The sequence below is a fragment of the Coccinella septempunctata genome, chromosome 5 (assembly GCF_907165205.1).
Source record: "Coccinella septempunctata chromosome 5, icCocSept1.1, whole genome shotgun sequence".
NCBI lineage: Eukaryota > Metazoa > Arthropoda > Insecta > Coleoptera > Coccinellidae > Coccinella > Coccinella septempunctata.
In genome coordinates, this window is record NC_058193.1 from 28405816 (window position 1) to 28430267 (window position 24452).

The 24452-nt window shown below is 33.3% G+C and overlaps 3 protein-coding genes across 7 annotated transcripts; 1 reads left to right on the top strand and 2 right to left on the bottom strand.

The window, feature by feature from the left end:
- Window positions 1–1221: 1221 nt before the first annotated feature.
- On the bottom strand, window positions 1222–17924 carry LOC123313846 (ras-related protein Rab-37-like). 5 transcript variants are annotated; one of them, XM_044898909.1, is made up of 8 exons: window positions 17735–17924; window positions 12206–12448; window positions 10214–10324; window positions 3496–3606; window positions 2646–2754; window positions 2433–2543; window positions 1927–2068; window positions 1222–1423 (listed from the first exon to the last, which is right to left on the bottom strand). In XM_044898909.1, exons 2-8 carry the CDS (start codon window positions 12401–12403, stop codon window positions 1315–1317), a joined length of 891 nt encoding a protein of 296 aa, XP_044754844.1. In that variant the 5' UTR covers window positions 12404–12448; window positions 17735–17924; the 3' UTR covers window positions 1222–1314. The 5 variants fall into 5 exon arrangements, with proteins under 5 accessions (XP_044754844.1, XP_044754843.1, XP_044754841.1 ...); XM_044898908.1 differs by lacking the exon at window positions 17735–17924 and adding an exon at window positions 15094–15343; XM_044898906.1 differs by lacking the exon at window positions 17735–17924 and having other exon boundaries at window positions 12206–12569.
- A 1509-nt stretch (window positions 17925–19433) lies between these two features.
- On the top strand, window positions 19434–22675 carry LOC123313812 (4-hydroxyphenylpyruvate dioxygenase). The gene is made up of 10 exons (XM_044898841.1): window positions 19434–19587; window positions 20267–20461; window positions 20528–20653; window positions 20811–20900; window positions 20955–21055; window positions 21735–21927; window positions 21980–22099; window positions 22156–22278; window positions 22336–22452; window positions 22510–22675. The coding sequence occupies exons 1-10, from the start codon at window positions 19585–19587 to the stop codon at window positions 22582–22584; spliced, it is 1143 nt and encodes a 380-aa protein (XP_044754776.1). The 5' UTR covers window positions 19434–19584; the 3' UTR covers window positions 22585–22675.
- LOC123313813 lies at window positions 22454–24235 on the bottom strand. Its single transcript, XM_044898842.1, has 6 exons — window positions 24006–24235; window positions 23428–23953; window positions 23229–23375; window positions 23052–23160; window positions 22894–22996; window positions 22454–22804 (listed from the first exon to the last, which is right to left on the bottom strand). Exons 1-6 carry the CDS (start codon window positions 24130–24132, stop codon window positions 22686–22688), a joined length of 1131 nt encoding a protein of 376 aa, XP_044754777.1. The 5' UTR covers window positions 24133–24235; the 3' UTR covers window positions 22454–22685.
- Between the last annotated feature and the right edge of the window lie 217 nt (window positions 24236–24452).

Sequence of the window (24452 nt, forward strand, 5' to 3'; positions counted from 1 at the left end):
AAATTTCTGGAATAATATATAACCTGATCTACATTTTTCGTTTGAGATAGTGAATTTAAAAAAGTAAAATCATCAATACTTACACCTAATCCTCAAAAAATCAATTATTTGTGTCCATTCCTGTTCTCTTAAGTAGTTTGAACTCTGTTTTTCAGTTTTTAAGGATATAAGTTATATAATCTAACATGATTCCCAAAATGCACAAGGATAGTGTTCACTTTACGGGACTAAAAATGTTGAATCTTTCTGACAATGTATTCACACCCAAGTGAAACAAAGGTGTAAAAAAACTAATATATAATCTGTGATATTTTATTAATTTCTAAATATCTTAAAGTACAGTTCAGCTACAAAAACACAATTTTAATTCACAAAAAAAATATATCAACTCTTGTCAGATATGTTATTATAAGAAGTCATTTCAGAATATCGCTAATGTTTTCAGGGAAGAAAATACAATATCTTTCAGAAAAATAGATACATACCTATGCGTTAAATTCTAAATTACATAATTAAATAGGTAAGCATTTGCAGAGTTTCGAAGACCAATTGTTGAATTATAGGTATAAAATTTATATTTGTATATTGCGATATGTAGGTTAATACAAAGATATTGTATCTGATCCAAGCTAATTTATCGATATGAAAACATTCTTTATGTTCTGAAAACGGTTGAAATATATCATTTTCTAATGGTAATTATGTTTAAATAGAATATCATCTGAATGCGTTATGCAGTCTTCCTTATAAATTCTTCTTTCATTTTCAGACAATACAACATCATTTTGAATTTGTGGGAAAAACTTTCAACAATATTATACAGTAAACAAATTAATTGAGAAACAAAACATCCATTGATATAAAAAGCAACAAATTAAACGATCTAATTCGAACCAGTTAATGGGATTTAGATAGTAATATTTGTTAGTATTCTATTACTGAATGTTATGTATCTGTATCACATTTAATATTATTTATCAGCCTCAATCTTTGAAGGCATTTAGTTTTAATAACATCATCAGTTTCAAACACGCGAAACAATCAAATTATTAATATGGAACTTAATATTCCTCTTTCGAGAATATGAAAATTCAACTAAAAGTAAAAAAATTATTGGCAAAGATGAATATCTTTCCTTCTACCTCTTCAACTTGTGAAGGTTTAACATCCTCTATAAAATTAATCTGTATTCGTTCAAATGGATGCGACAAACGCTCCAACTAAGCTTGGTGTTTATATTATTGTATTCAGATTACTATATTATTTCGATACTCTTCAATTTTATGTATTTTAAGTACGAGTATAATGTTTGAATTAACTGCTACAAGGCGGACACTGAGATTTCTGAGTTTGTTCTTTGTGAATATTTTGAACACTGAATTTATTTTGGTCATTCTCTCCCGTTTGGCGACATTTAAGTTCCCTGCAAAATAAAAATAGAATCAGGATTTTTCAATACGTGTGGTAGCAACGTCACAAGCACCCAAATGTGTAGATGTTCAAAAATTCTATATACAGTTTGTACAAGGTTCAGATAAAATGAAGAAAAGTCCTCCGGATACGATTAAGGAAAGATAACGTTTAAAAAAAGGTGAAGCAATATTATAAGAGGATGCAGATAAAAGAATATCGAAAAGTCAGTAAATTTGAATGAAATATTCCAAGCAAAGAGAAAGAAATAATTTGCCAGAATACAAGACAAGAATTGTGAAAATGAAAAATTGAATATATTGTTAACAACAACACGGAAAATGAAGAAAAGTGAGGAGAGAGCTGGCAAGAAAGAAATACATAGATGGACAAAATATCCGTTTGAATTAGAGTACCATTTCTTGTTTTTTTACATTCATGGATAAAAATTTGGTGTTGTTACAGTAGTTAAATAGTATTGATTCGATCGTGATATAAATTTCAATTGATTCTTACCTCGCAACGGCTAAAAAGGCCAAATCGACGTTTTGCCCACTTTTGGCAGATGTTTCCATGAAAGATACGTTGTATTCTCTAGCTAACCTTTCGCCATCCTCTCTACGAACAGCTCGTTGTGTCCCACAGTCCGCTTTATTGCCTTCATATAGAAAACAATGATTTATTATTGAATTTCATAATATCTAGGTTTAAACGAACGTTCTTTGTATGAACTATTATCTTCAACAAATGTTTCTTCTTCTAGCAACTGGTATTGCTTCGACACAAGATAATTAGCCCTGGGATCATGGGGGATCAAATTGTACTAAAAATTTTCATTGAATTCATCGGAAATAAAAAATTTCATTCCTTAATCTTTCAAAATTATCACTTGACATTATAGGTTTCGGTACAAAACTTGAAAATACATATCATGTTTGGGAGAGCCTACATAAGAAGTAAACTTGTAGGTATATGTTCTTAATATTAACGCAAATTAAGATTTGTCTCTGGTTCTTACCTACCAAGTAACATAATGACGACATCTTCTTGTGCATATTCTTTAATTTCTCCTAGCCATGCCCTTATATTATCAAAACTTGTTTTGTTCGTAACATCATACAGTAACAGAAGTGCTAAAAAAAATGTACCCTTCAATATCATCGCAATAGACGTTGAAAATTCGTTTTTTTTTCAGGTCCTTTTCGAAATTGTCGTCTTTCATTTCCAAGACTTACCATGTGCATCACGGTAATAGGCATGTGTTATACTTCTGAACCTCTCCTGTCCTGCTGTGTCCCATATTTGTAATTTAATTCTAGTTTGATCGACTGTAACAATTTTATTCTGGAAGAGATCGAAAAGAAAATTTCATTTTTTTCAAAACTTGACCACCCAACACTTGAATCATATAAATATTCGAAATGTGCAAATTTCTGCTTTCATTTTTCGCATAAATTCGTTCTCTGCGTTTCATGAATGATGTATAAACATATGTATTTCTGCATTTATTTTTAGCATTGGTTGTTTTCCACTGCGCATTATGAAAAAGTCATAGCGTAAAGTGAACCAATTACCTAGTTTTTTTTCTGATATCTGACATCGGAACAAGATATGAATATATTGATGAAATACAGTGGATTATTTCCGTGGTTGAAATAAAGTGTCTCTTAACTTTGAGCATGAAGAGAAAATGTATATTTTTTATCACTATTGGCATCTCGTGAACATTAAATGATACAAGAACAAATAAATTAGAAAAAAAAGATCTTCTTGAAAACTGAAGCTATATTTCCACATTTTTAAACGCCTCTATTTTCATAATATCTACATATGTACATATATAGATATGTCTTCAAAAACCTTATCTCTCGTGTCCTGTGCTTTAATTTTCAATCTCAATATTTTCGAATAAGAAGCCGAGGTTTCAAAATGAATTTTTGGAGATGCCAATAGTATGAGTATGGAAAGAAGGCCATATTTTTTCCAACTATTCAGGTTGTAGAATTATGAGTAAAACACTGCTCTGGGATAATTCCTATTATCTATTGTCTGTGAAATGTTCATTGTCTGAAAAACTTCACTTACCCTAAAATCTACTCCAATCGTGGCTATGTAGTTTCCAGATAAAAAATGTCCATCCCTGAACTGAGTCAATAAACAAGTTTTTCCAACACCTGAGTCGCCTAATAGCATTATCTAGTCATTAAAAATTGATGAATAAAGAAAGATGAAAAGCCAAAATGAAATTATAAGTCATAATATTATCATTAGCACATATTACGTCTTAAGTGTCTTCTTTTTGCATATAGTAAGGTTCTTCACAACGTGTCGACTTGTAATTTGTCTTTTTAATGGAACTAAACTTAGCTAAAAAATTGCGTAAGTTTGACTATACAGGGTGTGGCGTAATGAATGGATAATATGGAGCCTGCAGGTAGAGGACTCTATGGCGGTTCAGAAAAATATATTTTACGTTTAGTAAAAGTGCCTTGGTTTTCGAAATATTCGAGATTTTCGAAAATTCAAGAAAATCACACCCTTAGCCACTCCTTTTGCAGGCAAGACTCCAAATGAAGGGATGTTTTCAAACTGTTTTTTGGATAGTATTCCTGGATAGATGTGCTATCGAATGTAAATTATTATTTTTGAGGCGCATGAATAGTTTTTCATAAATAAAAGAATTAACTCAAATTTTTCGTTTTGCTTATTTTTTTTCCTAAGTTCAACCCAGCGTGGTGTGAAAAATAATATGGTTACTTGAGTGCCAAAGCGAGAGAAAACATGTCTGTTTCACTGAGATTCTGAAATGGTATAACTCATTCTATTTTCAGCATTAAATACAAAATAAATTTCTATTACAATGAGTCAAGGCAGAGTTTGACGTAAGCCTTTTTCTGTAATTTTTAGCAACTGAAATGAGACTTGCAAGCAGAATAAAGCAATTATTCATAAGAAGTTGTAGAGCATCTAGTACAGCTCCTGATGCACACTTTGAACACTTTTTGTAAAACTCGATTCAATTAAACAATATTTTAAAATTGTTTTTTTCCCTCGTATTCTTTCATTATTAAGCCCTATACTTATAAAGTTAATATTTGTTAAGCGAATTTCAAGTAACGAAGTGAATTTTAGCACTTTTGTAATTAAGAAAAAAAGCTGAAAATTAATCAATTTTTATTACATTGAATCAAGACCGTTGTTACAAAAATGCTGAAATTTAATGCATAACTTGAAAATATTGATTTCACAAAGTTGGGGTTCAATAATAAAAGAAAACGAGAAAAAAATAACAAATTTAAAATATCGTTTCATTGAATAAAGTTTCACAAATCACGAATGATGCTTAAATTGACCACCATGAGTTCTGATACATACTCTATAGTCTACACTTTCTAAATAAAATAAATCATAGCTTTATTGCATAGATATCAACAATTTCGAAATGAGTATCGTTTCATTGAATTAAATATCACAAAAGAATCTCTAAGAGGCCATTATGAGCTTCAGTAAATGCTCTATACCTTCTTATAGACGATTGCTTCATTCAGCTTGCATTTCTCATTTTAGATGCTAAAAATTTTAGAAACACTGTTTACATTAAACTAGGCCTCAACTGATTGCAATAGGAATTTATTTTGTATTAAATGCTGAGAATACAGAGAGTTATACCATTTCGGAATCTCAATGAAACTGGCATGTTTTTTCTTGCATTGGCTCTTAGGTAACCATATTATTTTTTACACCGCGCTAGTTTGAACTTATGAAAAAAAATTAGCAAAACGGAAAAGTTGAGTTAGATCTTTTTTTCATGAAGAACTATTCATGCCCCTCAAAAATAATGAATTACATTCGATAGATCATCTATCCAGGAATACTGTCCAAAAAACAGTTTGAAAAAATTCCTTCATTTGGTGTCTTGCCTGCAAAAAGAGTGGCGAAGGGTGTAATTCTCTTGAATTTTCGAAAATCTCCAATATCTCGAAAACTAAGGCACTTTTACTAAACGTAAAATATATTTTTCTGAACCGCCATAGAGTCCTCTACCCCCTGGCTCAATATTATCCATTCATTACGCCACACCCTGTATATAGAGTTTGAGCCTTATCCTTCACCTATACGCCCCTGGCACAGGGTAATTTTCTTTGAATCTCTTCTTGTTATACAGGGTGTGAATGTAGAGCATTAAAAAAATTTTGACGAAGAATTTGGGAGTATTAGAGGTCTTTACAAAGTTTCCTTTGATGCTGGGTAGATTGTTTAAGTCAACACCTCGGGACGTCTTAGCCACTTTTGGGATAAAATACGTTGCGATATTTCCATAGCAACGCATTGTATCTGAAAAGTGTCCAAGATGTCCAGAAGTTTCAACCTAACAATCCTAACTGTACTACTCCCAAATTTTTGCCAGCCTTACATTTACACCCTGTACAACAAGAGCAGATTGAAAAAAAATTGCGCTGTGCCAGTGGCAACATCATCATAGTAACGTCGAACCTATCACTATAATAGTCAATCTTAAGCAATTTTTTAGACGTCCCAAATCATTTGTTGCTTAGTTTATTTAAAGGGATGTAGGTATAACTTATATGAGTATTTATTAAGGTTGAAAAAACTTTAATGGTCGGCTAAAAAAAACACCACCTGTGAAATAGCTGAACCAATATCTATCGAGTAAACGATCAATATGGCTGAGAGGGGTATGATTCAAAGCCTGAATGCTTTGCTGCAAATCCGGGCTTGCATTATCTCATTTGGTCTTCTGATAGGCAGAGCATCTTAGCATAATTGGCACATATTTATTCCAATATCGAAATGAAGCTATAGGTTTGACAGAAATGGAATTTAAATGTAGGTTGTACTAGACAGAGAAAAATCGTTTTTCTGAATTTCCAGTTTAGCAATATGTCGCATTATCGGTGATTTCATTCGTTTCAAATTGAACCTGTGAGGATCTAGGTGAATATATATCCTAATCATAATGAGGCTTTTGTCAAATTTTTAATCTACTCACCTTCGAAAAAATATCATAATCGTAATCGGTATTAGCAAACCACTGCTTTCTCATATAGAGAGGATCCCAGTACTCATAGTTAAAATCCAAGTCCAGATCCAGACTTTTCGTTTCCCTGCTCTCAATACTAGTCAAACTTTCGTACGCATCTTCAGTATCAGATAAAGAACACGGCTTCGTCACCTTTATCACTCTCAATTCGTTGCCGTCTGTTAATTTGAACATGATCGCAACAGACCAAACTGTAAATAAACTATTCCATGTCGTTTGCCCCAAGTGCTTATTTTATCGAAGGAGTCGGTGCAACCGCAAAATGTGATAAGAACGAAGGTAAAGTCATACACGCCGAGGAATTCCTAGAGTACTATGGATTCGAAGCAATTTTTATGTCCTACATTTAACTACCCACAAATGAAATACCAAATTTCAGCTATAAAGCCGATATCGGTGCAAGGTTAATGGTGCGACGACACATGGATACACAATTTGAAAGCGGCATATCATTAATGGGGGAATATGTATATTTCAGAGCTGTCAAACTGTCACGATAGGAACACCTTTTACTTCGCACTTTCGATGCCATTAGTCCCCTCATTCGGTGAAAAAGGAAAATCCCCGTTCTCGTCAAATTTTTAATTTGTCTTTCGAGGTATGTACGATGAATAACGAATTGAATACCAATTTCATTATTATTATACTCAAAATCCTTGCTTGAATCTTTTTCAACCTATACAGGATGTTCCTAAATTGAACGTACAAACGAAAAGGGGAGATTCCTTAAGTGAGTTAAAGAAGAAAAAGTCCCATAAACATGGGGTCGCAAAAGTTTCGTTTTCGAGATAAAGAGTGTTGAAGTTTGAATTTTTGAATGAGTTTTTTTCTCATAGTATCTACACTTCACAAGATATTCAACTGAAATTTGGCATAGATATTACATTTTGGAGTTCTCACCACGTGACATGGCAATTTCGATAGAAGATCTACAGCGTGATATTTTTTCTGGAACACTGCCACCTGTTCTTCTGCAGAACTTTTTTTTGGTGAGCAACAGTTAATTTTAAAAAATGTAAAAAGAAGCTTTGTTCTTATACTAAACTTTTCGGTCTCTTGTAGTTTTGTCGTATCTACCAACGATTTCGAGAAAAAAAATTTTGAACGATTCTCTCGAAATTCTCGTAACTATGATAGTAAGGCCAGTTTGTAATATATGGTGAATGAATTCAGTGTAGATCTTCTATCGAAATTGCCATGTCACGTGGTGAGAACTCTAAAATGTAATATCTATGCCAAATTTCAGTTGAATATCTTGTGAAGTGTAGATACTATGAGAAAAAAACTTGAAAAAAATTCAAACTTCAACACTCTGTATCTCGAAAACGAAACGTTTGGGACCCCATGTGTATGGGACTTTTTTTTCTTAAACTCACTTAAGGAATCTCCCCTTTTCGTTTGTATGTTCAATTTAGGAACACCCTGTATACAGGGTGATTATTTGACTCGTACAAATATTTTAACAGTAGATTCTTGAGGTCAAAAGAAACAAATTTTTTCTATACCATTTTCTCCGATTCGGCCCTGATAAAAAGATATGGCCATTTTAAACTTTTATAATGCCCCCCCTTGAAACACAAAATTACCTTCAGAATAACTATAGCTAAATTTGTGACACTACATATCTTCCAAAAAGACTTGCATTCGGTCAAAGTACCCAATTTTTCGGATTTTCCATTTTTAACATCAAATTACTTGAAAACGGCGCATTATACGAGAAAATATGAGGAATACTTTAATTTTGCAAAACGTTCAAATATTCATTAGATAGCATCCAACTCAGTTTCAAGAGTTGGATTATTTGACTTTTTGGTATTTTTATGGTACGTTATGGTCATAAGGAGAAAATTGGAACACGTGGAAGATATTTTGTGCTCGAAAAAAATTCATCAAATAAATGAAAAACTATATTCCGAAATTCATTTCATTTGATAAAACCGTTTTTGAGATAGGCTGAGGCTGTTTTTCAACAGCCTGTGTCTTTTAAACCAAGCCGATACGGACAAAATGGTTTCTTTTGACTTCTAGAATCAACTATCAAAATATTTGTACGAGTCAAAGACTCCCCTGTATATTTCAAGTATACATTACAAAGTTAAGCTTTGAATCAGTTGGTCCAAACTCGTTCTGCGTGCTTTATGGTGAGTTTATGCAGAGTTACTGAGAACTAATACCTGGAAAGGGACATATCTCATGGCAGATGGCAAACACTTGCACGTCATCTTCCAATCAGAGTGATCCCTTCCTTAGGTGCTAGTTCTTAGTGACTCTGCATAAACTCGCCATTAAAGGCACATAGGCACGTGTATCATACTCTATTTTTTTCATCATAACTTCAATGCCATTGCTGCAAATGATTTGCAGAACTGGTTAATGTTCCTGATATTCAAATACAGTTAACCAGGTATGTAATGGACATCTGATGTCACATCTTCTTGACATGAATATAGCAATTTTCAAGCTTACCTGACGGTTTATCCGATTGTTTCAAATTTCATCCGAAATTCTGAAGTTAGCAAAGAATATTGCATAAAAATGATTCTACAAAAATCAGAAAATCCAAGGCTTTCCATAAAATGAGTAAGATTTTCATTCAAACTACTTTTCTCTTTTCACTACTAATAAGTGAAATTTGTCGGATCTGTTAGCTCAATTAACGATTTATACCATATATCTACTTCAAAAGTATACAAAGGTGATTTATTGGTAAATGAGCGAAGTCACTGAGGTGAGTCAGAATAACCCATATTGAAAGGGTCTGCCTCTTTGTTATCAAGATACAGAGTGTTATATTGATTGTGTCTATTTCTTCGATTACCCATAAGTTTCGAACCACCCCACATACATATTTTGATGATATTCAGTAGTGCAACAACTAATTTATACTGGCATAGTAACTGAACTTTTTTCAGGACCGGCCTAGAAAGAATTCATAAATAAGGTTCAACCCAAAAAACACCCTTTATATCAAAATTCCTAAAATTTGATATGATTGCGGAGAATACACATATTTAGGATAAGGTTCTAAAATTATGGTTAATTGAAGAAATTGGCAAACTTAGTGAAACCCCTTGAATAGGTTATTCCTGACTCACCTCTGTGTCCTCTATCTGCCCTCAGTTTTCGCCCATTTACCGATGAATCACCTTGTATATGAGTATTCAATTTTGCGACAAAATTATTTTCTCAGACCAGTTTAAAAAATATACTTCCATAAGTACCTACAATTATTTTGAAAATAGACTTCTGACTAATGTTGCACTTTCCTATTTATATACTCGAAAGGAGTTGAATAATCATTTTTACTGAAATAATTATAATTTAGGTACTTATATTCGAGAAATTTAAAATATTACCATTCATTTAGACTTCTTATTGTACTGCTAAATCAAAAAGAGAGTGGATTTCCATCGAATATTTCTGCCTAGTAAAACCATTTTAGTTCGAATTTCTTTGCTTCTAATTATTTCAATGCAATAAAACCTTTAATGGGCTTTTTATCACGGTATGCGGTAGTATTTTTCTATTTTTCATCACATCACATAATTTCAATGGAGTATAATCTATTTTCTAATTTCGTATGATTAATGTTGCTCAGTCCAAAAATTGATGAACCACGATTTTCATCAATTAAACATCATTCTTCGATTTCCGATGTCAGACATGTTGCAGATGAAATTTTTTATTACGCAGTGAGAAACAAATCAACCACAAATACCTATATGAATTACCTCTACTTACAGTGAATCCAATTCCGACTGTAGCTGAAAAACTTCCTCCCTGAAACTTTCCTGTGTCGAACTTCACGAGAAGGGATGTTTTACCGACCCCGCTGTCTCCCAATAGAATTGTCTGTACAGATCGAAAAAAGTACATTTCACCAAAGTTATAAAGACAAGCAAACGTTTAGGAACAGTAGCGAAAACATTCCGAAATAGATGGTCCATTTGAAACAATATTGAATAATTTTTTTCGTGTTTGATATATTATCAAAGGTGGGACGTATTCAAAATCGTAATCTCCCGATGTTTTCTTCTCATTATGCTTGCAAAATTGTCAAGTCAATTTTGAATATTTAGCTAATTTAAACCTAATCGAAATTTCATCTGCCCAAAAACAGAGACTTCTGAGATATTCGAAAAGTACTAAAGTATGTCTACATATTATTATAGTTATTCCTCCATAGACATAATCTTTGATAATTTTTTAGTGAAAGGTGGTTGATTATAAATGCCCTCCTCTTAATTTTTTTGTGTCACTGTGTAGAAAGTTTCATACTTCAGAACATTTCAGGAATCCTGTAAATTATCCTACTTTCTTATTTCAAATTGGTACCTGATTTTACATTTGATGTTCTCATTCCCCTTTAAATTCTAACTCCCAGTTTCACTAAGCTTGATCGGGGAATCAACGCTTGATTTAGGAATAAACTTCGATTTGCATTCAATCGATAATTCAGTCATAGTCATTCAGAATATCATTCTCGCCTCAAATTATGATCCATATACACCCATTCAATAATTCTCTATTGCTAATCTTTCAATATATTCAGAAATGAAAAGGTAACAGTGATTTCGTTTTGGAAATCTATTGACTGTCAAATCATTGATCGCCCAATCAAAGTTTTATGAAACTGGGGGTAAATCTTTTTATTTCACATTCTTTATAACTAAGCTTTAAAAAAAATTGAGTTAATTAACTGATAGAAGAAATGAATATATTCAACGCCTACAATGAGTATAGTTCTGGCAGCAATTGAAAAGACAAGAGAAAATTTATAGAAAATGTATTAGCATATTGCTGGTTGATTATTCTTTCAAACAGGTAGCGAGTTAAGATGTTTTGTAGTTGATATCTTATTGAATCGTTAATCCTTCTAAATTTTCTCGATTTATTTATCATTACAGTTTTAATTTATTCCATAAAAATGCTTTTTGCTTATTCTCATGTCAATATCTAAAAAGATATTGACATGATGACGTATAAAAATACGTCTAGCCTAAGTATAAGGTGAGGAGATAAAAGAGATTTCGAATTTTCAAGAGATTGAAAAAAATCAAATGAAAGTAGGATTGCCATTTGAAATTAGAAGGTTTTCTGCAATGAAGCGCACCATATACAGTGTGTCAATTCGAAAAAGTATGCAATTCAAAATTTTTGAATATTATTAAGTTCCAAACTATTAACAAAACAGCTCAAGTTTGTAACAATTTAAGAAAGGCGTTGGGTGTCACACATCCCCCCTTTATGTTTAAGATTTTAGTGGTTGCATCACATTCACAGGATTGATACAAATTGATTCGAAACACCCTTATAAAACATCCCGCTGCCAACCAAAGTTTACCACTACTTTTTGCATTTTTGATGATTTTGCATGGGACTGAGATATTGAAGGTGATCCCTCTTCAAATTTACATACTGTATATGAAAAAACATTTTAACAACATTTTTAGGAGATACTGTTCATGTTTTGATACTTTAAATACGGAAAATGTAGGCGTAAGTATAAAATTATTGAAACACTGCAATTATGATAATTTAAATTAGCTCCCTGGTAGGTATTCATTTTACGATAGCAGCCATCTCTAAACTGTGCCATACATCTAGTTTGAACATCAAACCTGTGCAATCGTAGAAGAAGTTTTAAGAATTCTACATAATCTGACCCAGAACCCAAACTTTCAGCTACTTAAAATTGTTATCAGTGCATAGTGTGGCAATATGAGGAATTACCTTGTGGGTTATCTGCTCGGTGTCCTCGAAGATATCATTTTGTGCCAATTTGATTACTTCTGGAGGCGGTTTGTAGCCCCTATATCCAGTAGGGGAGGGGGTCTTTGGCAGCTTCCTTTCTCCAGTACGAAGCTTATCCTTCGCATCGGTTTCTGTTTCGAAGACATCGTCGTCCATGCTGTCATCAGTGGCTGCCATTTGAACACGTTTTCCTTATTCTAGACTTGGCTTCGCGAAAAGATACTGCCAATAAAAATAGCATCTGAACTTGTTGCTACTCATACAATCGATTGATTAAGGTAGGAGGTTTGAACGGGTAAAGCTTATCGGAGACACAGTATATTAAGTCGATAATATGTGGTTCGAAATGCGGAAGAATATAAGATATACCTTGTTTCGAAATACGATATTACCGACCGCTCTATAAACCGGTCGAAAATGCTCGATTTCGCTATGAAATTCGACATGGTAATGATAGAAGCAAGGCCGTGTGGGAAAACAACCTGTAGCGTTGAAATTTCCTCCGACATTCGGACTACTCGAGAAGGAAATGTGTGGGGTGTCGAGAAAATTTATCGAGTGAGTTCTTGAGGAGATTTCCTTTCTGTATGTTTCGTTCACTTCCATAACGAAGCCTCTTATTGGTCAGAAAAACTTCGATTTTGTGATGGGTCGGGAACGAAGTAAATTGGTTTGATGATGGAAAATTTCTAACAAATTTATTTGGCTATTTTCAACATTTTGGCTCATTCTATTCAACGTTTCAGCTAGCATTGCTTCTGAATAGTGCTGGAAGTGATAGAAAATAAGGGAAAACGTTTTTCAAAGGGACTTTTGATCGAAATATTTTATTGAGAGGGTTTCAAAACCCTCAGAAATGGATAATAATTTTTTTCACATAACTGCCGAAAGGAGTACCCTAATGAATTCAGATTCTGCTTTTGGTTTGAGGGTTCCAAGTCGTGTTATGTCGATTTTTGGATGCGTTGGTTTCGCCAACGATCGATTTCAATTCCTATTCGACTTACGAATCAGCTGCATTACTAATGCAGCATTAGATGCTATCTTTGTTGCCAGGAATATGTGAGGTGAATTGATGATGAGCATTCCTGTATACAGAGTGCTTCATTTAAGTTTTTAGGTAATGTTACGTTATTTTCTTGGATCTTTGTGATATTCGACATTGGTGCCAACAACAATAGGATAAGGGATTATATCGTTGTAAATCTGGATATCATCATTGGACATCAGAAACAGTTTGGCAGTAGGTATCTAAATGATTTTCATTTTTAGAAAAAAAAACTTTCAATATGAGCTCAGTTGGTTCATTGCAAACTTTCAGCGAATGCCTATCTGTTATTTTGAAAGAATTCCAAAAGATGATGGGAATACTGATTTTTTTCATATCTTTTTAGAGTGATCAACAGTGATCCTCTATAGAAAATATGTAATTGCTTTTTCTTGTGAGTAAATCCTTCCCCTTTTTCTCTAGCAATCCTTCATCATGTTGAGACCAGGGCGTAATGAATGTAATGTATGTTGTAAAATTATTTATTTGATGAATGTCGATAAAATATTAGTATTGCTTAATTGTACTTTATATTTTCTTCTCGTAATTTTTATTCCTGAATTTATGAATTAAGAATGGGGATTGGAACATACAAAAAAGTCTATTATGAAATTAGTGAAATTACTTTGTCATCTATTTTCATATTTATACAGGGTGAGTCTTTGACTCGTACAAATATTTCAACAGTGGATTCTTGAGGTCAAAAGAAACACTTTTTTCTTCACTATTTTTCCAGAATCGGCTCGGTTTGAAAGATACAGGCTGTTGAAAAACCATAAAAATATGTTATTTTTAGTTTTATCTCACAAACGGTTTTATCGAATGTAATGAATTTCGGAATATAGTTTTTCATTTATTTAATTAATCTTTTTCGAACACAAGATATAACTCACGTCTTAGAGGTTCTTTTGATGACCATCACGTACCATGAAAATACCAAAAATTTAAAGAACCCAACTCTTGTAACTCAGTTGGACGCTCTTTAATGAATATTTGAATGTTTTATAAAATAAAAGTATTCTTTATATGTTCTCGTATATATAATGCGCCGTTGTCCAGTAATTTTATGTTCAAAAATAAAAAATGTCTGTGATATTCGAAAAATTTGATACTTTGGCTGAATACAATTCTGTTTAAGATCCACAGATGTGTAGTGTCATAGATTTAGCCAGTATTCTAAAGTTAATTTTGTTTTTCCGGGGGTTGCATAGCTCATTATGAAAATTTTAAATGGCTATATCTTTTTATCAGGGCCAAATCGGAAAAATTGTATAGGAAAAAAGTGTTTCTTTTGACCTCAAGAATCTACTGTTAAAATATTTGTACGAGTCAAAGTTTTTACCCTGTATGTATTATATTTGTTGATATGTATATTGAAATATTTCCATCTTAACTAATGATAGACAACCCTCTCATTATTGAGTTAAAATCTTTCCCATGTTGTGAGATAGGTAATATCAATAGAGAAGTGAGAAATTAGTCTATAGAGCCTAGGGCTACAATAAAATTAATGTCTGATTCTGTCAATTAATTAATTTCTTGAAGATTCAACAAAAAAAACATACACCCTTATTCGAAATCAAAGACGAGTATCAAACCCTTCCTTCATCAGGATAAATTAATCCGAATTATAACCTAGCTCTTCGAGATGTAAATAATGATACCGTTGCTTTTTTGAGAAAAGTTCAAGCTCAAGAAACGATAAAAAAACGAGCAGGCAAAGTGGTTAAACCTGTTGATATATCTGTTCGTAGACAACCGGATTTTTTCTTCCTTCCGTTCGAAACTTACAACTGTAATATTTCAGTCTGATCCTTACCTGCCATCAAATCCATTTAAAAACGAGCACACCACGTCCATATGTCACAAAAACCACTCGGGTCCGTTAAACGAATTTATAGCAGACTTGCGCAGACGGATCTCACATTAATCGTGTCCCACGATGACTGATGAAAAAAAAATCGACGCCTTATCATTTTCTGATGCGACAAGACGAGGCACAATTTCTGCAAAATAGATGAACGCCATGTTGCCTCGGTCCTCCCTCCTACGGGGTCGACTGCGGGCAGGATCAATGAATCCTTGTCCTGCGACACCCACATCGTCGGCGACAAAAGTTTCGAGCTTTTCGGATGCAGGTGCAATATTTTGGGATGTGGGTTTAATTGGAATCGAAATTGCGAGATTAATGTGAGAGTTCAGTAACACCAAATTATCGTTCTAATCGATATTCGTTTGCATGGCATTAGAGAACTTGGTTTACTTGGTTCGCTTCATTCAAACGACTCCTGGAATCGCCACTGCAGCGAGCTCGATGAAATTTCGAGATTTATTACTTCAAAGCAAATATTATAGAGTTACCTAACTCTGTAATGAGTTAGTTAAATGAGTTTTTTCGGTGCATTTTCCGAGCAGGTCACCCAAGCGAAAACGACGGCAAACATCGTTTGTCCAACGTTAGTCCACTTTTGTTCATTCATCTACGGATACTTTTATTGAGAGATAAACGATGACTCGGAAGCTGAACTTCGAAAAATCCTGAAAAAGTTGGGTTCAGTTAAAAATTCGTCAAGACCGAACGGTTGCCCTGAGGTGCATGAAATTCTCAGATTTATTACTAGAAGAGTTGCTCTTTCAGAATATGTATCACATTTCTATCTACGGTTACTTTTGAGAGATAAACGACTCGAAAGCTGACCTTCGAAAAATCCTGAAAAATCTGGGTTCAGTTAAAACTTCGTCAAGACCGAATGGTTGCGCCGAGATGCATTAAATTCTCAGATTTATCACTAGAAGAGTTGCTCTTTCAGAATATGTATCACATTTCCATCTATGGTTACTTTTGAGAGATCAACGACTCGAAAGCTGACCCTCAAAAAATCCTGAAAAATATGGGTTCAGTTGAAAATTCGTCAAGACCGAACGGTTGCGCCGAGATGCATGAAATTCTAAGATTTTTTACTAGAAGAACTGCTCTTCCAGAATATGTATCACATTTCCATCTACGGTTACTTTTGAAAGATAAATTACTCGAAAGCTGACCTTCGAAAAATCCTGAAAAATATGGGTTCAGTTGAAAATTCGTCAAGACCGAACGGTTGCGCCGAGATGCATGAAATTCTGAGATTTATTACTAGAAGAACTGCTCTTCCAGAATATGAATCACATTTCCATCTACGGTTACTTTTGAAAGATAAATTACTCGAAAGCTGACCTTCGAAAAATCCTGAAAAATATGGGTTCAGTTGAAAATTCGTTAAGACCGAACGGTTGCGCCGAGATGCATGAAATTCTCAGATTTATTACTAGAAGAGCTGGTCTTCTAGAATATGTATCACATTTCCATCTACGGTTACTTTCATCGAGAGATAAACGACTCGACAGCTGACCTTCGAAAAATCCTGAAAAATATGGGTTCAGTTGAAAATTCGTCAAGACCGAACGGTTGCGCCGAGATGCATGAAATTCTCAGATTTATTACTAGAAGAGCTGCTCTTCTAGAATATGTATCACATTTACATCTACGGTTACTTTTATCGAGAGATAAACGACTGGAAAGCTAACCTTCGAAAAATCCTGAAAAATATGGGTTCAGTTGAAAATTCGTCAAGACCGAACGGTTTCGCCGAGATGGATGAAATTCTCAGATTTATTACTAGAAGAGCTGCTCTTCTAGAATATGTATCACATTTCCATCTACGGTTACTTTTATCGAGAGATAAACGACTGGAAAGCTAACCTTCGAAAAATCCTGAAAAATATGGGTTCAGTTGAAAATTCGTCAAGACCGAACGGTTTCGCCGAAATGGATGAAATTCTCAGATTTATTCCTAGAAGAGTTGCTCTTTCAGAATAGGTATCACATTTAAATCTACGGATACTTTTATTGAGAGATGAACGACTCGAAAGCTGACCGTCGAAAAATCCTGAAAAATATGGGTTCAGTTGAAAATTCGTCAAGACCGAACGGTTTCGCCGAAATGCATGAAATTCTCAGATTTATTACTTGAAGAGCCGCTCATCTAGAATATGTATCACATTTCCATCTACGGTTACTTTTATTGAGAGATGAACGACTCGAAAGCTGACCTTGGAAAAATTCTGAAAAAGATGGGTTTCCAAAATTTGCATAGATGGATTTCTATGGTTCTGTGGTTCAATTCAATAAAATGACGAAATTTCCCTAGCAATGCATTGTATATCCGAAAAAGTGGCAAAGACGTGCCAAGGTGATAATCTAACAATCCACCCAGCATCAAAAAAAGCTTTGTGCAGCTCTCTACTTTACTATTCTCAAATCTTTCGCCAAAAAAATGAAATTTTTTGCTGCTTTACATCCGTACCCTTTACAACAAGATGGGATTGAACAAAAAATATACAGCGTAACTTGAGACGCCTAGAGCTGATGTCGAGGCTTCTTGAATTTTGGAATACGACAAATTGGCTGATGCAATACTTACCCAGAAACTTATGGACCTTGCATCATCATTTTGAGACTAGGACAGTGGGGGAAATTCAAAGATGATTCTGAGAGGAGAATCAGTCCTTTTATTCCTCCTAGATCTAAAGTACATTCTAGAAATATCATTACTCCAGTCACTCGTGAAGCACCTTACCGTACATCACGAATACTCAAGGATACTTTGAGTATCCGTTACCGTACCTCTGGCCCCATGGTGTATCAATTTTTTCCAAAGGATATCATCCGTTCAGTTCATCAATTCAATAGAAGATGGAGTGTCGTTCAAATTATTCTCAAATCGGTGATCCCTTTTCATTAAATTATAGGAATTATTGATTTCAATAGCAGTGAATCATAAAATATTCCATCGGACGATGTCGAAAGATCATCTTGTGCTAGATTAGGACATCTATTTTCCTCGAATATGTTAACTTCATGAGATAAACAACATAAGATGCGGATTAACGCAAGAATATACGCTATTTAACACTCTTTATCTCATCACGTGATACCAAGCAGTGGAATAGTTATATGATCAAATGAAATACAGGAAACTGAGCACCTAGCAACAAATTATGAACCAGTAAATAACAAAATATTCGAAATTTTGAGGATTGTAAAAGCATAAAATGTTAACGTACAAACTCTGAACAAAGTAAATGCATATTCCTTCCAAAAATATATTATGTATACTTACCTAAATTATGTAGGTATATAAAGATATATTTCTTACAATATCTGAACTACTAAACTGCTTGAAATGGTTATGTATGAAAATTGGAAAACTTAAAATCGTGAATCTTGAGTGGGAACTATCTCAGGAATTTATTATTATTAGGAAAATCGAAAAAAAAGAACGTCAGAAAGTTTTTTGCTGAATTATCGAATTTTACACAGTTTATTTTTCTCAAATACAATTTGTCTCATTTCGAAAAAAAACATTGTTTACCTAAAAATTCAAATTGACATTTTTTTGTTTAAATAAAAGTAAATTCATTTTATTCTTAATCATGCCAAATACTGCAGTAGAACCTATATAGTTTTCTATAATGAATTTTTGGAAATTAATGGTAGATAATGTTCCTCCTTAGTCCCAAGTCGACCACTTTTTTAAGAAATGATGGAAATCATAGAGAATAGTACAAAGGAAATTTCAACCATGGATATCATGGGTTGGCCATTTCCTTGTAGGATGATGCAACAGAAACATTTTTTGAAATCTATTCTTCCCAGTAACAAGTTTTTCATTCTAAAAATAAAAGATATGAAACTCTTCCCTGGAATTCCAAGAAAACGTTTCGCTAAATGTGTACATTTGATGCTAGAGTCAAGTCATATATATTATATGAGAAATTGAATGTAGGTACAGAATAAGGGGTGGGAAACAATTATTCCAGGAATTGATGGAATTGCAATACAGAATATTTTGGCAGAATCTGATGTACCTATGTGCCAGAACTACGGAAAATGAAAATTATATTATAGTTTCGTACAGTCATGCATTCTCACACTCACATGAATATGTTTTTAATTCAATTCCAAATTTTCTTCGAAAATTTCACGATCAACAAAAAATTTCCAGATATCAATGAGAGCCCGATAAAAAAAAATCCTCCGATGTCAAATCATATAATAACTAAATGTCCTGGAAATATTGATTTTGTGGGGAAACTTCCTAAAATACTGAAAACAAAAATTGTTTTTATTTTCATATCTACGGAATAGTCCGCATAGGGCTTTCGTAATCAATTACATACGTAGTTTTCTGGATAGCAATCGAGGTTATAAAAGAGAGAGGAGAGACGACTGAACAGAATAATAAGTTATCGAAGGTGTTCTTGTGTGAGCATGGTGAGTACGAAATGCACCGATTCAGAAAAATAATCCAATTGGGGTTGAATCTTGAGTAATCCATAGTATTCGATATAGAAGAGCGTTTTCAGGATTCATGAAGCAGAAGCTTTCATTTTATTCGCAAGCTCGATATAGTACCAAAAAGTGAATGATGCAATGTGTACGCTATTATTGCATCAGACATTTCTTTCGTAAAATGTTTCAAGTCTTTAAGGGTGAAACCAGAGTTGTTATGGAAACTGTGATCCTCTCATTTTCGATTTTTTTATTTTTTTATTCTTTTATTGATTTTTATGGTACGTAATGGTGGTCATAATGAGAAAACTGGAAGTCGTGGGTGATATCTTGTGTTCGAAAAGGATTCATCAAATAAATGAAAAACTATATTTCGAAAATTCATTTCATTCGATAAAAACCATTTGTGAGAGAACTAAACTAACATTTTTTTATGGTTTTTCAACAGCCTGTATCTTTTAAACCAAACCGATTCGGAAAAAACGGTAAAAAAAGTGTTTCTTTTGAACTCAAGAATCTACTGCACTGCTGAAATATTTGTACGAGTCAAAGACTCACCCTGTATATTGCGAGGCCTTCTATAGACTATTCATATCAAGATTCCATAAACCATCGATTATTTGTACCTTGATGTGTATTCATTCGATTATATTTTTTATAGACAACATATACAGACAAGGGAGAAAAACCTGAAGGAGGAAAATTCTTACGTTTTGACCACATCAAATTCTACGTAGGAAACGCAAAACAGGCGGCAAGTTATTATGTGTCGAGACTAGGTTTTGAATATGCTGGATACCGAGGATTGGAAACTGGGGAAAGAGAATATGCAAATCATGCTGTTAGGCAGAACGATGTAAGCTCTGATAGTCTGATATTTCTTAGAGATTACTTTCAAAATCAACACTAATGAATGTTTCAGATTATATTCGTGTTTCAATCGGCTTACAGTCCAAACGAGGAAGAAGTAAATCAACATGTTGCTAAACATGGGGATGGAGTGAAAGACGTAGCTTTCGCAGTGGATGATTTGGATAGTATTGTTCTGGTAAGTGTTAAGGAACAATTTTCGAAGGATACGACTAATTATGACCATACATTTCAAAATTTATCACTAGAAGAGCTGTTCTTTTAGAATACCTATGTATCACATTTAGATCTTATACTGTGTGTATAAACAGTTATAAAATATGTGTGTTTCACAGAGAGCTAAGCAAAGAGGTGCTACAATAGTAAAAGATATTTGGCAGGAAGCTGACCTCAATGGTATTGTACGATTTGCAACAGTCCAAACGGTACGATGATAGCAGAAGAGTAATTCAATGGAACTAAAAATTTGTATTTTGCAGTATGGCGACACAACCCACACATTTGTCGATAGAAGTCTATATAGGGGTCACTTTTTACCGGGATATGTAGCTTCTCCTACTGATTTGATGACAAAGGCCTTGTAAGTACCTTATACATGTTACAACGAAAAAATTATTACAATACTGGAGGTAACAGTAGGTATCTATATAGCTAAGCGGAGAACAACGTTCTTTTTCAAAATTGATGGTTTGAGCTTCTTCTTACACCAATAAGGACTAAAAAGGAGGGGTAGTTTGAGTATAAGAAGACTTTTTTATGATGGGGCGCCAAAAAGAATCTTCGATTCAAGCGCCAAAAATTGTCCGCGCCGGCCATGTATGACTTCGTAATTTCGGTAATTTTCATATTTTTGTATTGGTAGTTTTCTTAATATTTTGGGTCAAGAAAAAGTGAAATAGGCTCATCTTTAAAAAGCACATCATTATTTCTTACAGGTATAGAAGACTGTTAAAAGCGCTTGCTGTAAGTTATCTAACTTACAGCCAGCGTTAACTATCTTATTATTTTATACCTACAAATTATATAAAAAGTTTTCTGACCAGTCAGAATTTCGAACTAGCGTCCAGGTTGTGGCTTATGCATTACGAAATATATACCGTGTAATGCCGTAATGAATGATAAGCTTTTCATTACTTAATAACCAAGTTATCGAGATTCATGCAGTAACAAAAGCAAATCGAATAAAATGAGTACAATCCATATTCACATTTTCGTAAGTTCAGTTTATACGATTATTTTATATTTCAATTTCTATACAGGCCCCCAGCCAACCTAGACTTTATTGACCACGTTGTGGGAAACCAGCCAGAAGACTCCATGGAATCGGCTGCCAAATGGTACGAAGAAGTCCTTCAGTTTCATCGGTTTTGGTCAGTTGATGATACTCAACTACACACCGAGTACTCAGCATTGAGGTCCATAGTTATGAGTAATTGGGAAGAGAACATTAAGGTGAGGAAACTCTTTCAGCTCGAAAAAGTTTTTTAATAACCACCTTTTTCAGCTTCCAATCAATGAACCAGCTCCTGGTAAGAAAAAGAGTCAAATTGAGGAATACGTCGATTATTATGGCGGAGCTGGAGTACAACATATCGCTTTGAATACCCAAGATATAATCACTTCAGTAAGTCTATTTTTTCAAATGTCACATGATTATTATACAGACTCCTCATTTTGTAGGTGAAAAATTTAAAAGCAAGAGGAATTGAGTTTTTAGATATTCCAGATGAATATTATAATATTCTTAGAAAAAGATTAAGCACCAGTGGTGTGCAAATTTTAGAAGACTTGAAAATATTACAGGTACAAAGAGAAACACCCTTCAATCCTATGTTCAGTTATTATTGCATTATTTTATAGGAGTTAAAAATTTTAATTGACTATGATGAAGATGGATATTTACTTCAGATATTCACAAAAAATCTTCAAGACAGGCCAACCCTGTTCATCGAAGTTATCCAGAGAAGAAACCACAATGTAATAAAATACCATGTATTTGAAAAGTACAAATATAAAAAAATATATATATTTCAGGGTTTTGGAGCAGGCAACTTTAAGGCACTTTTCACAGCTATAGAAATTGAGCAAGCTAAGCGTGGTAATTTATAAACTTATACATTTTTTTTATACTGTAAATATTATTGTGATTATTTTTATATACATAACCAACTCAATAAAGTATGTTTTGTTCTATATTGCATCATCTTGTATTACTTCTTGTAAAAACAAAATATTGTTGACTCATTCAAATTTTGACTTCCTTGTGGAGAGTCTGGAGGCGTAGACTTTTCATCTTCTGGAGTGGAAGGAATGGATAAATCCCAGTATCCTAACATAAAAAATTATTAAGTAAAAGATTCTCTTTTTTTTTCAAGAAATTTTTTGCAGATTACACTCAAGTGCTTGATTATCACCTACCAGGTATGGTATCTTCATCTGGCTTGAATTTACTTTTGTGCTTTGAACACTCATTCATTTTCTTCTCCAATTCTTTATCTGATAAGTTCATACCTTTGTAAAACTGAAAATGTCCAAATGATTTCTAGAGTATATAAAAAGGACCTAATTTTACTTACATGCTCACAATCTTTGCAAGACCAACCCTTCAATTTTTTTTTCTCATTTCCCCTTACAGTTTCTTTATAAACAAATGGATTTGAAGGTTCTGCTTTAGGTTCAGGAATCCTACAATAAAGTGGCACAATAACATATTTCACGTATAAAACAAGCTAAAATGAAATAATTAAACTTACTTATCATAATCTTCAACGAAGGAATCATGAACTTTTAGGTTTTTGGAAGCAGAAATATTTTTGAATTTATTTACTGATTCATCAATGTTTTCAGCATTTTCAACCTTTTCTAGTATCTCATCAATATCCATCATTGTTGTATCATCTCTAAAAATTAATTGCTTTAACTCAATATACTTTTATATATAAAATATTATACTTTTCATCATTATCCTTTGAGATCATTCCACTAAATATCTGAGTAAGTGTTGTACTACTAGTACCACTTAGATTACGTTTTAAATGAATTTTTTTCCTCTGTGTATGAATCGTATTTTTAGTTCTTTTAGAAATATCAACTTCAGGAGTTGCTCCAATCACAGAAGAATCAAACATATCATCATCATCAGATGCATTCACAATCACTTTACTGGACAGATTTTTTTTGCCAGAAGTAAACATGTCATTATTTTTTAATGGAAATACACCCGAAATATTTGATGCACATAAAGGTTTTCTCATTTTCTTGAAATTAGCCTTTCTGTGTCTATCAAACGTAGGACTCTTCAACAATATTTTAGTATTCTTGCTGATATTACTGCTAGAATTTTTGAAACATTTTTCTGGAGAACTTGGAACTGAAATTATATCATCCTCAACTTGTTCTTTTTTGACATCTTTACAATGTTTAGCTTCTAGGGATTGCTTATATGTTTGCAATTCATTTCCTAAAGCAATCTCTACTTCTGAAAAAACAAGTCAGCCTAAAAAATTTTCTTTGAAAAATTAATCACATACTTTGAAATTCCTTCTTAATCGTAATATAGAGCATTGTAATTGCTCTGAGTGGTTGAGATTCCTCCTTGAGGTTCTCAAAGTTCTTCTCGTCGAATAACTGTATCCAGTCATTCAGTAAACTACCCATTTTAGGAGAATATCGAAATAAACTATGACAAATGAATGAATAAAATAATAAAGCAATGAAACTAAAAATTAACGTTTTCCATTCCTTCTAGAAGACTTCTATTCCTTCTCTATAGATTATTTTTATTATCAGTTTGACATCAAAGATTTTAGAGTTAGGTTAGGTTACCTAACCTAACATTTTGTTTGACATTGACCTTAGACCTAAATATTTTTAAGTCTACTGTCATTGGATCTTCGACATAGAACAACAACATCAAAACTTTTATTTCTATGATCGAAGATTAATCTTCACTGACAACCAGCACCGGCTGGTTGAAA

Bases quoted from the DNA above. Each gene is read 5' to 3' on its own strand.
- LOC123313846 (XM_044898909.1), bottom strand. From the start codon at position 12,403: ATGGCAGCCACTGATGACAGCATGGACGACGATGTCTTCGAAACAGAA. The intron at 3,607-10,213 runs GTAAGTAGAGGT...TTTAATGACTAG, and splicing joins CAGTCGGAATTGGATTCACT to ATAATGCTATTAGGCGACTC. The intron at 2,069-2,432 runs GTAGGTAAGAAC...TTCTATATGAAG, and splicing joins TGTCGTCATTATGTTACTTG to GCAATAAAGCGGACTGTGGG.
- LOC123313812 (XM_044898841.1), top strand. The intron at 22,100-22,155 runs GTAAGTCTATTT...CTCATTTTGTAG, and splicing joins CCCAAGATATAATCACTTCA to GTGAAAAATTTAAAAGCAAG. The intron at 22,279-22,335 runs GTACAAAGAGAA...ATTATTTTATAG, and splicing joins AAGACTTGAAAATATTACAG to GAGTTAAAAATTTTAATTGA.
- LOC123313813 (XM_044898842.1), bottom strand. From the start codon at position 24,132: ATGGGTAGTTTACTGAATGACTGGATACAGTTATTCGACGAGAAGAAC. The intron at 23,161-23,228 runs GTAAGTTTAATT...ACTTTATTGTAG, and splicing joins TTCGTTGAAGATTATGATAA to GATTCCTGAACCTAAAGCAG. The intron at 22,805-22,893 runs GTAGGTGATAAT...TTTTTATGTTAG, and splicing joins AGATGAAGATACCATACCTG to GATACTGGGATTTATCCATT.